This window comes from Octopus bimaculoides, chromosome 4 (assembly GCF_001194135.2).
Source record: "Octopus bimaculoides isolate UCB-OBI-ISO-001 chromosome 4, ASM119413v2, whole genome shotgun sequence".
NCBI lineage: Eukaryota > Metazoa > Mollusca > Cephalopoda > Octopoda > Octopodidae > Octopus > Octopus bimaculoides.
Genome location: NC_068984.1, coordinates 38,073,730 through 38,086,880, shown reverse-complemented (window position 1 = coordinate 38,086,880; position 13,151 = coordinate 38,073,730). Strand labels below are relative to the sequence as shown.

The window sequence follows — 13,151 nt, the reverse complement described above, 5'->3', positions numbered from 1 at the left end:
TATATATATATATATATATATACTTTTCTACTCTAGGCACAAGGCCTGAAATTTTGGGGGAGGGGGCCAGTCGATAATATCAACCCCAGTACACAACTGGTACTTAATTTATTGACCTCGAAAGGATGAAAGGCAAAGTCGACCTCGGCAGAATTTGAACTCAGAACATAGCGGCAGACGACATACCGCTAAGCATTTTGCCTGGCGTGCTAACGATTCTGCCAACTCACCGCCTTATATATAGCATAAAAGAAACTAGTTTACTGTATAGTGTGTATATATTTAGTTTTGTTTTAAAATAACTTTTGGAGTTAGTGTGTGGCCATTGTGATTTAAATCTAGTTGAGTCTCAATGCATTTTTTTAAATAAAACATTTTTTGAAATGAATTACACAAATTTAAAACTGTCATTTCTGATAATACAGTTCTATATTTAAGAGATGAGGAATTATTTACATTATTTAAATTATCTACATTTGACGGATATTCGTCCTCATCTTGTTTGTTGTTAACACAACGTTTCGGCTGATATACCCTTCAGCCTTCGTCAGGTGTCTTGGGGAAATTTCGAACCTGGGTTCTCATTCCTATCGATGTTACTATTATTATTATTATTATATTATAATGATGATGATGCATATAATTTCATGCTGGACTAATTTAATTCCAGGTACTATAAATGAATATGCTACTACTTTAAGGTGAATACTCTCAGCATAGGTGGTATATATTAGGTTTTGTTTATTTACTTATTCACTTTTTGAAGTCTGTTATTTATTGTTGATGTCATTATTATTGACATTGTTGTTGTTATTGTGGCTTGAAAACAATTTATCATAATATTACATTTAGATTCTTTCAAAGTTAATATTTATATAGGAGTCAAAGGTTAAAGCAAAAAACTGTACAGATACATCTATCACCCCCTACCACTTCCTTCAACTCCCATTACCCATATAAACTTTTCTACTACCCTCCTAAAAGGTGTTACCATCAGTTTTGAAAAACATTAGCTCAATGGATACTAACATAGAATTGTATAATGTAACAAGTTTCCAATGATTTTTCTATAAACACATAAAACATTAAATGTAGGAAACTTCAAAGCCTGAAACCTCATTTGATGCTTCAGAAGACCTACACAAACAAAACTGATCCAACACTGAAGTTAGTATCTATTTGCAATGAATATAAAATACTATTGTTTTCACCAACCAGTGAGACTGTCGTTTCAGGTTTCCATTGTTTGTTTTTATTCAAACTCAGCATGATAGAGTAATGAATAAAATTCGACTTATTTATAGATTAAAAATGCTACTTCCACAAGATCAAGCCATCTTGTCCCTCTTTTCAAATCTAAAACATTTGAAATGAATAAAAGTCTCTAGCAGTATCCATCTGGTATCTGCTGGTTAACCTATTATAACAAGAAGGACTTGGAACAAGTAGCCTTATCATCTGTGATATGATTGTGGTCAAATTAAACTATTGTCATTACAGATAACATACAAGGTAGACTGCAAGTGAGCCAAGGTTGTGACCTAGTTTTAATTACAACCTACAACTGTTTCACTTCACAAATATAACTAATGAATGGCTTAACAAAACTTATATTCTTCTCTCTAAACTCAGTAGGATTGATTATTTTCGCCAAAACTAATTGAATGGAACAGTAACAGTTAATATATAAAGTTTCAGTTTACTTATGTCAGCTGTGTCAATGCAAAACAAAGACAGCAGAGTGTGTAGCTTTGGTAAAAAGTTCACTAGTTGGGTCATGAAATCTTGTTAACAAATACAGTAATATAAACAACATATTTTAACATAGAATATATACAACATTTTGCTAATAAGTATTTGGTAGAAATTATTGCATCACACATTCAGCATGGGATCATGTTTTTAATTTATACCAAGCAAAACTTAATATGTACATTTTTTCAAACGGGATGTTATTGACATCACAAATTTCGAAACTATTAACCATATCTTTAGGATATATATTTAACTTTTTAGCGTTCAGATAACTCTGTCTAATGTAATGCTTATTTATTTGTACCATTTTTCAGTGAATCATGTATTAGTCACTTTGAAGTTTTGGTGATGCGATTATTTTTAGAATGATATTGTAGGTTAGGAGTGAGAAGCCAGATATGGCCAGGTAAAGATAAAATAAGAATATTTGGGCTGTATATGGCTGGTTGAAATGCTAAAAGGTTAAACTATTTTCTATCAATTCCATTTCTAATTGGTGCCAAATGCTTTATTCTTGATTATGTACTCAGTTCTGGTTTGGACTAAAACTAGGAACCTTATTCCTAAAGTAGGATGGCAATATTCTCCTTATTCACAAAAAACACTGGCACATGTACTGACAGTGCACAAGGACATTGCTAACTTTAGTTCAGCAATAAAGGACTAGTTTTAATCTAGTCCAAGACCAAGTGCATATTCAGGAGTAATTCATGTGATATGAGCTAAGATTTAAAAGAAAGGACTGAAACAGTATAGTAGTTCAGAAAATTATACAAAGAGAAATATTTCAATTTGATAGAAATTAAAAATTATGAAAACAAAATCTTTAAAAATAACAATGATAATTCTTTCTCTAAAAGTACAAGGTCAGAAATTTTGGGGGCGGGGATTAGTTGATTATATCGACCCCCACCCCACCACCAGTCAACTATTATATACTTTATCAACCCTGTTAAGATGAAAGTTGATCTTGGTGGAATTTGAACTCAGAACAAAGAGTCAGAAGAAATGCTGCAAAGCATTTCATCCAGTGCACTGCTTGCCACCTCAATAATAATAATGATGATTAAGTGGAGAGGAGGAGGAATGTAAACTATGATGAAAACTTATACAAAATTACTTTAGAAATTAATAATTAAAACAAAATCTATGATGATGATGATGATGATGAATATTAAAACTATGATGAAAAATTGAAAAGAAAATATATGAGAATTTGATAACTTACCATTCAGATCTGTTAAATTATTGTTTCTAAGAATAAGAGTTTTGATTGAGGACTTTGTATGACTAGACAGTGAAGGAAGTGTCGTCAGATGGTTGAAAGCTAAGTTTAATTGTTCAACATACAACAGATTCTGAAAAACAAGTGTTAAGAAAAAAGGATTTTAGATATTGTTAAAGAAGATTATGGTGAAATGTTCATGGAGACAACAGAGCTTTGGACTAAAATCCTTGAAATATTTAGTTTTACCCCACTGAATTCAAATTCTGCTAGAGTCCACTTTACTCCTTTTCCTATTTAGAGACAATCAAGAAATTGATTTCACCAACTATGGTTCACACTGACTAAAATAACTGATATTGAGTCTAGTCTAATATCCAACACATTTTAAATAGCCTTCAATCAAAATATTGATTTTTAACATTAGTAGAAAACTACAATTTTGGTGGGTGATATTGGTATATTTGATTATATATTTATCTTATCAATCAATCTCAGAAAGGTGAAAGGCAAAGCTGACTTTGGCAGAATCTGAACTCAGCTAAAATGCTTTGCTGTATTTAGTCAGTCTTTTACATTCTGATACCAATCTGCTGCATTATAATATTAATGTACTCTTAGTCAATTATCTGAAATAAATATATAATGAACCTTCCTCTCAGTATAACAGAAGTAAGATTAACATGAATCAACAATCTTTGTCATCCTCACTCAATCCATTGCTATTAAATATCTTAAGTGTATACCTTGATAAAACTATGTCTCATTTAGAGAACTATGACCTATCTAATATGCTGTATACTATCTCATCCATGGTTGTCAATAGGGACACAAATATTCTTAGTTTGGTAATTAGTCACATAGTCTTTGATTGTTCACAGTTATGGGATAGGTCACATGTGTAGACAATAATTGCACTAATGCTTAATTGAGTATTCAAATATTTTATTAACCCACATTGTTCTATTTATAAATGGACATCCAATGAATTAATGAAACAATGATCATCAAACATAACTGTTAGGAATCCTCTATATAACTTGCTGGATAATGTAATGAAGATTGTATAAGGAAAAAAACCACTGTATATAATCAATATGTGTTACTAACATTACAAGTCAGTACCTTTTGTTGAAGACAACAAAAACATGTTACATAAGATGAGTGAAAGAGAGTAAGAGAGAACAACTGACAGAGTTCCATTAGGTTAAGCAAAGTGAAAACTGAGGAAATGCCATAAGAGGGAGATGCAACATGATCCATAAAAACATGGGACAGTTCTGCCTAAAGTTGAATTCTCTTGCTTATTTATTATTGTTGACTTGAAAGTCCTAGACTCTTCAGCCAAACTGTTTGGCAGGAAACCTTGCATACTTCCTTTGAAGATTGCTACTTCAGCCATGAATATATCAGTCTGTACTGATTGGTTTGGCCATATTCACATAGGCATTAATACCATTTTTAGCAACACTTATCCTTTTATGGAATTTTATTTGTTTGTGGTTCTAGACAGAGAAAATCTGAGAACTATAGTTCAAATCTCAACCAGGGTCTCATTATATATTCATACAAGAAAATTTTTACATTCCAAAAAACAGACTATGAGGATAATGTCGTATGGAGATTTCAACAAAATTACTAGTTGGCACTTTAGCTTAATAAACAAATACTGTCTTCCCCTTGTATATTCCCTCAACTATTTTACATTTTATCTTTATTTTCTTTATACACAATTCTTTAAATTTCTCTTTGTATCATTTATATACATATCTATATGCACACTATTTATGAGTGACATATTGTTTTAAACCCATTTTAATGTTACTGTTACAGTTGACAACTAATCTGTGGATTACACAAGGGAGTACTGAAAAGTTCCTGGCTTTAAGGGTATCGCAAAAGGCCTGGTTGGAGGCCCAACCATCCGAATTTTCATAGGGCTTAGAAAAACTGAAAGACCACTGCAATAAGTGTGTGAATCTGAGCGGGGAATATGTTGAATAAAATCATAATTAACTGATCCTCCTGTATTTTCCTTTACCCAAAACCAGGAACTTTTCAGTACCCCCTCATATCATGACAAACTCTTCATTTCAGTTCAACACACTTCATCAAATATGTTTTTGTTTATAAATAGCAAGAAACGATAATTTACCTCTAAATGTTTCTCAGGGTTTTGAATATTGTTGTGGCTCAAATCCAGATACTTCAGTGATGGCAATAACCTCTGATATAATGAAAATAAGAATTTATAAGATTGATTTTTAGATTTCATCATTTGGAAATTATGCAACATTGTTAATTATTCAAAATGGCAACAATTATTAAAGCAAATATATTGGACAATGAACAATTATTAATAAAAACAATAAGTAAATAAATATAAAAATACCAAAGATGAATCCAGCTTCTGAATACTGTTCTGACTAAGATCAGCATAAATTAGATGATGCCAAGCCATAGGCCCACTTCTATCGCCCCCACACATTTCAAAAAGAGACTGAAAAAAAAGAAGAAATTAGACCAAAAAATATATGAGGGCCTCATCAAGAAATTATTAAAATTCATACATTTTTAAACAGAAACAAAGGAAGTAACATTATCAGCTCTATTTCATATTCTTATATCTTTTACTTGTTCCTGTCATTAGACTGCAGTCATGCTAGGACACCATCTTGAAGAATTTTTAGTCAAATTAATTGGCCTCAATATTTATATTTTTTTTAAGCTTGATACTTATTCAATCGGTCTCTTTTGCTGAACCACTAAGTTGCAGGGATGTAAACGCTGGTTATCAAGTGGTGGTGGAGTACAAACACACACACACACACACATATATATGTACATACACATATACACGCACACACACATACACAATGGTTTTCTTTCAGTTTCCATCTACCAAATCCATTCACAAGGCTTTGGTTGGCCCAAGCCTATAGTAGAAGATACAGTGGGATTGAACACAGAACCATGAGGTTGGCAAGCAAACTCCTTACTACACAGCCACACCTACAATTCTTAAGAGTTAATGTCTAAGCTCACCATTAAAAGGTGGACTACTAAACTTCTTCATCTCCTAATATTATGCTAAATAATTCAATAAACAAAGCTACATCTTCTCGATTCCAGTACTAAAAATAATAATAAAAAAAAACAATCCGACAAGAAACAGTGGTGAAGTGCTCAAAGTCGTGAGTTTACACTTGGCCACTAGAATTGGATTGTGGGTAAGGCATGTTACTTTTTAATTGGTGAACCATGATAGCACTGATTACAGGTTTCCAATTAGCTATTTGCTGGTTCACAGGATCTTTGAAGGTAGGAGTGAAAAGGGAATGTCTACAATCTGGTGTAGAACAAATATTGTAAGAAACTTCATTTGAAGTGCACGAGTTTTGGGGGAGGGGTATTTGCCAATGTTTTATATCCTTTGCCAAAAGATACACATTATATTTAAATAGACAAGACTTCTGTACAGTTTGTGCCTACCAAATTCCACTCACAAGGTATTGATTAATCCAAGACCTTATTCTGGAAGTCACTAGCCCAAGGTAGTGTGAAGTGGGCATGAATCTGGAACTACATGGTTGCAAAGTGAACTTCATATCCACACAGTCACACTACGAAATTTCTTCAGTACATGATTTGATTCCTTGTTTAAGTACAAGACTAATTACTGAAATAAAGTTATAATTAGTCACATCAACATCAGTACAATACTGGCAGTTTTGTTATTGATTCGGTACAAATGGAAGTTCAAAGTCTGACCCAGAACATCTGCAACCAAAATATAGAGGAGTAACAGAGTATACACTGCAGAGTATTTAGTTCAACCCTCTCCCAGTTCTGCTAACTTACCATCTTCTGATATGCCATACAATTGACTGGTTTGCACTGAGATGGCCATTTACTTGTAAAAACATCTTCTCCAAGAATACTGGCTAATATCTAGATTTACTAAACTCTCTGACAAGTTAGCACTGGGAATACACACACACACACACACACACATGGACATAACAATTAAAAAAAAAAGCAAAAAAAAAAACAAAAGCAAAATGTGAACTTTAGAAATAATAATTTTGAATTCTTACCTCTAAGGTCTGCAAACTTCGACTGATTGTAATCTGTTTCAATGTTGACCTAAGCTTTGCAATCCCTTGTATAAGATGAATAGGAACACGGTTAATATTTAGTTCAGTTAATGCCTGGAACATGCCAATTTCAAGTGGTCCTTGTATTGTATGTAACTGGTGGTACAACTGCAATTAGACATTTGAAACAAATATAAATATCTTTCTTTCTATATATGTATTTTTTCTTATGAGAGTCACAGCAAAGTGAACTGATGGACTAAAAGATAGAAACATTTCTATTCTGATACCAACACACTATTTTTTGACAATAGCACATATCTTTCACTGGTCCAGTCAAGCAATTTATATCATCATCATTTAATGTCTATTTTCCATGCTGGCATGGGCTGGACAATTTATAGGAGTCGGCAAACCAGAAGACTGCACCAAACTCCAATGTTCGCTTTGGCATGGTTTCTATGGCTGGATGCTCTTCCTAATGCCAACAACTACAGAGTGTACTGGATGCTTTTTGCATAGCACCAGCACCAGTGATGCCACCAAGTAACTCACAAGATAAGGCCCCTTCAATGGAGGTTGTGTGTAATATTGAAGGAGGTGGCTTTGTGCTTTAACCTTTGATGAAAGGTTAAAGTATGATAGAGAGATAAGAATGGATATTTTGCTGCAGGAGAGATACATGTTTACCCAAGTTGCAAAAGAGAGAAACTGGAGGTGAAGATATATTAGAGCATACAAAGACAATGTTTCAAAGATGTATTAAATAACAGGTGAATAGTATAGTTCATTAGTTTACAATAACAGAATCACATGCTCTTGAGGACCTGGTAAAAGAAATCGAAAACCACTGTAGTATATTTACCTTCTTATTACAGATAAAAAGCTAAGATTACATTAGTTATTCAATGACCTAAAGTGTTACAAAATATTTCTTAAGTTTGTATAGCAATCTCTCTCTTTCTCCATTGTATCTTTATAGTATTAAGTCATTTCATTTCTGAAAAAAACTTCTGAAAACAACCTAAAACTGTTAAGCACATCCAGCAGGTCATGCATATCAAAAATTAATTGAATCAATTGAAGCAAAGCTCATATTGAAACTAAATTCTAAAATCTAATCTGTAGTCGTTCTACGTAGAAAGCAACTTGTTCAGTTTCCTATCACCAGGATCCTGTTTAAAATTTATATCTAAGTTGACTGTACATATCAGATCATTTTGTGATTTGTATAGCCAAGTAATTGATACTATTCATAGCTTTCACTGCCCTAGTCAACTAATCCAATGAATAGTGAAAATCAGACCAGGAAAATCTGCTGTGATAGTTGAATCGTTTGAGCAAATCTGAGAAGCTTTGCTCCCACCCCTGCAACACTTCATTAAGGTGTTATTCTAATTTCTATAATGATCTCTTTCAACAGGACATGAGATCAATTATACAATAGGAGACTTTATAGCCAATTAAACTGACCTCAGTATATCACTAGTACTTAGTTTATTCAACTACAAGGTCCGTTCCTTGTTGCATAGTGGTGGCTTGCATGCCTCAATGACCCTGAGTGCTATGCCAGCAGAACACAAGCTCCTGGCAGGACTCCCCATGCTGGACAGGTTACAGGAGAGAGGTCTGAATAATATGGACCACCTATTCTCAAATGAAAACAGCAAAGGTATAGAAGCATCAATGAAACTTCAAAACCAACAAGACCTGAGAGAGAAGGCTTTCAAAATCTGAAAGGAAGCTACAAGAGGCAGGGGTCTATCTTGAGAGAAGCAGAAGAGACAACCCAGAATTGGGAACAGTTGAGAAAAGTTGTCAATGGCCTATGCTCTCTAGGAAGCAAAGGAACTAGGTAAGTAAACTTGGTTTACTGTAGGTAGAAAAAGAAAATTAACCCTAGTAATAATGTGAAGCACTGAATTGAATTCATTAAGAAAAAAAGAAAGCTGAATAATGATAATAATAAAAATGGGGCCCTGGCACCATCTATTTATAAGAGATGATTTGATAAAATAGGTACCAGCTAATTTGTTTAGTTAACTCTAGGGTAAAGCTGGTAATGGTTTTTTAAAAACAAAATTATAAATATTACGAAACACCAAGTCATTTCCATCTGATTTGAACTCAAGACAGAAGTGAGAGGTAACAAAGAACAAGTGCTAATAATAACAATGATAATGACAATAATTACAATGAGGCTATTTATGTCAGTTGGTTCTATTTGAATAAAGTTTAAAAATAAAATAAAGCACCAAATACTAAATCTGTTGCAATTATAAAACAACTGCGACATATTGTTTTTGGTTGTACATGATAAATAATACAAAAATTAATTGAAATACAATACGAAATGTGGTCGTGATGATAGAGCAGAGAACCACATTATTTGATAGAATATCATTATCACTTAATTGTACCTATGTGTGTGTGTGTGTGTGTGTATTATTACCTCCACCACAAGATCATTAGCATGCCAGGCAAAATGCTTAGTGGCATTTCATCAGTCTTAACTTTCTGAGTTCAAATTCTGCCAAGATCTACTTTGCCTTTCATCCCTTCAGGGTTTATATCAGCCCCAGTTAAACACTGGGGCTGATGTAATCAACATTTCCCCTCCTCAAACTTGCTGGCCTTATGCCAAAATTTGAACCAGTATTATTATTATTATTATTATTATTATTATAATAAAACATTACTAATGCCATTGCTGCTGCCGCCACCACCACCACTACTACTACTACTACTCATGCTTATTACTTCACACTTGCTTGGATTAGTTAAGTGATTCCTTAAAGAGAAACTACTCACCTGTTTCCCCAGTAAACTTAAAATCTGCTTAAAGGGATATTATGACTGAAAGCATTCCTAAGAGGGTGCTTAATTTCTAATTAACATATTTACTCAATATACATAATACAAGATGTTTAATACAAAACAACAGGATCAAAATGGAGGAGGTGGGGTGGGATTAGCATGACACTCAAGTGTCAAAAGAGGATAAAATATATTACTGATTTGCAAAAAGTGGAGTTCATACATTTGAGAGAGCTGAGTACTTGTGTAAATGTAGTATATTTTTTATATTTCCTGTGTTAATATAATCTAGAGTGTTTTGTAATCTACTCCTCTATGTAATACTTTATGATAGGAGGATACATATCATTGGATAGATGTTAGTTAGAGGTGGTCAGTCAGTGCCTATGACCTTTGCAGACCCTCCTAGACTGGTGAGATTGATGTACTCCAAATTCAATTTGAACGCCTGCATGATAAATGTAAACAGATGATCTGGTCTTGCAACATGGTAAATTTCTGAATCACACGGGCCATTCTGATATATAATACATCTCTGGTCATACGAGGGAAGCAATTGTATACACAAATACACTATGAATCATAAGAACAGTGAAACAGTTGCTGTATTTTTGTTCTTACCATGGTGAGTGCCATACAACTGCCTCTTTAGTTTCAAGTTTGTAGTTGTAGATAATTCATGCCACTGACGCCACTGGTATACATTTCAACAACCATAATAGGATTTCAAACAGTTCCTGTAGTTTCCGTTAACTTAATTCGCTCACAAGGCTTAAACTAACTTGGAGTGTCATACAGTGGGATTGAACTTGGGACCTCATGATAAAGAAATAAACCCCTAAATTATTTCGCTACATCTGTTCCATAAGTTTAATTGCCTACCAATGATAATGATCAGTCAAACAAAATATATGAACATTTGATGGTCCACAATTCATTTATCTGCTACAAGTCAAGATAGATTTATCAAGTTAGATTAGCCGAATAAAGTGAAGTGAAAATTTAACAACTCATTCTCACATCACATGAAGCTAAAAGACCAACATCAACCTGATTCAACAATCCTTTTATAAATAAACAAATATTCAGAATCACACAGAATTTAATTTGTAACCCTTTTATTTCTAAGTACAAATCCTTTACATGGGTGGTAAAGATGTATACTAATAATATATTGGGCTTAATGCAATCAACTATACTTTTCTTCTGTACAAAAATTAGTGTAGTACTTACGTAAGAACTATAGACCTTCCTTATTGTTCAAGTTATTGAGCATATGCTGCATTATCATTATTATTGATCTAATCTTACTCATAGTATAATAAGATTGGAAAGGTAACAGACTGACACATCATTGCAAGTGACTCCTTGTGAAGATATTACATTATGCTGTTGTTATTTAGCTCCATATCAGGTCTAATTAAGATGATTGTTTGCAAAACAAACAAATACACACACACACGCACACAAAAAAAGGATAGTCTCAGCTGGAATGATTTGACCATAAGTCTGCTTAACCAGGGCTGACCTAGGGCTAAACATTTATAACCCTTTGAGTTAACAATTATTTCATACAATAATTTATACTTTCAACATATTGTTTTCTGCAATGGGGTCAAAGTTGACTTGTAAAGCCAATTTAAATTTGAAATTATCACCCGCCTGTTATTTATCACTTCCTATGATGATGGTGATGACGACGTATATATGAACAAATATTTTCAAACAAATAGCCTAAGAAAAGTTGACATTGAGAAAATCACATCTGAAAAACAGTTCAGCATCTTTTTAACCCTTTAGCATTCAGATTACTCCGTCAGATGTAATGCTTATTTATTCACATTATTTTGAATTTATCATCCATTATCTTATAGCTTTGAGATTTCAATGATGTGATTGTATATTTTTAGAATGACATAGTAAGATAAGTGTAAGAAGCCAGATCTTGACATTTCAAACATAAAACAGGTAGAATATTTGGGCCGGATATGGCTGGTTTAAATGCTAAAGGGTTAAAACATAAGGGGGAATTAAGTATAAATGGCAGGGGAGGGGAGTTAAAAGACAAAGTAAAGCAAGGGTGACAAACCTTTAGTGCGGTTGTGTCCACCAGTACATCAGTTACAAAATGGATGTCACTTTTTAGTTTATCCAGTTCCTGCTGTTTTTCAGTTGTAAGATCATGTTCTTTATGATAGCTGGAGAGGAAACCTTCCTGTGTTGCTTGATTAAGAAAGACTAATGTGTGTGTAGAAAGGTTAAGTCGGCCCTCTCCTCGGAAAATTTTGTTACCTGATATATAAAAAAAAAGAATATTGTAAGTAAAATGAAAGTCTCATCTTTTGTTGTATATGTCATAAATTACAATTAAATAAGTGACTGAAGACATTAATAATATAATTTAAATAAGATAAGTGGTGGCATGTATTGGCAAGAATAAATTAAACAAAATACAAAAAATGTGAGTTATGTTAGCGCAGTGAATGTGGTCATGTTAGTGGGGCCTTTCTTTTCTTCATAGGATACTAACTTTTACCATTTATGCTTTTTACTGCAATATTGTTAGATAGAGAAAAATACAATGAGATATGCAAAAAGACATAAATTTTCTTTATCTTTTAGTTGCATCAATTATCATACTGTGGCCTTGTTGTGGTACTGCCTTGAAAACTTAAGTCAAACAATTCTGGTACTTATTTCATCAGTCTTTTTTGCCAAACCGCTAAAGTTGTTGGAACGTAAACAAACCAACACTGGTTGTCAAACATTGGTGGAGGTTGAAACCCCCCCCCCCCATATATATATATATATGTATATATATATATATATTTCACAGGTTTCTTTAACTTTACATCTACCAAATATACTCACAAGGCTTTGGTTGGCCCAGGCCTATAATAGAAGACACTTGCCCAAGGCGGCACACAGTGGAACAACCCAGAACCATGTGATTGGGAAGCAACCACAAGGTTCATACCACACAGCCATGCCTGTGCTTATACATAGCCAAGCTTAAATGCATTTTTTTTTTTTTACAAATAATTATCTTCATTTTGGAGAATATCATTGTTTAAAAAACAAAAAAGGAAGACACATTCAAAAAAGGGAAAATATGATTAAAAATGGTCAAGTTATTGAAACTGAAAAAGAAAAACTTACTTTGGTAATGCACCACCTCAGCAAGTTGGTGAACCATGTTAATTTCATTGGTTTCTAAAGTCATCCTTCTTTCAACCACACAATCTGAATACTGGGGG

At 33.2% G+C, this 13,151-nt stretch overlaps 1 protein-coding gene across 3 annotated transcripts in view; it reads right to left on the bottom strand.

Moving 5' to 3' along the window:
• The window catches only part of LOC106878643 (serine/threonine-protein kinase 11-interacting protein), a 90,721-nt gene that overhangs the window by 57,477 nt on the left and 20,093 nt on the right, over positions 1–13,151 (bottom strand). For all 3 annotated transcript variants that reach the window (XM_014927947.2, XM_014927940.2, XM_014927927.2), the window contains exons 2-7: positions 13,054–13,144; positions 11,984–12,186; positions 7,078–7,245; positions 5,373–5,480; positions 5,136–5,207; positions 2,984–3,113 (exon numbers count right to left, since the gene is read on the bottom strand). In XM_014927947.2, coding sequence (XP_014783433.1) covers positions 2,984–3,113; positions 5,136–5,207; positions 5,373–5,480; positions 7,078–7,245; positions 11,984–12,186; positions 13,054–13,117 — 745 coding nt within the window. In that variant the 5' untranslated portion in view covers positions 13,118–13,144. The remainder of the gene's footprint in view (positions 1–2,983; positions 3,114–5,135; positions 5,208–5,372; positions 5,481–7,077; positions 7,246–11,983; positions 12,187–13,053; positions 13,145–13,151) is intronic.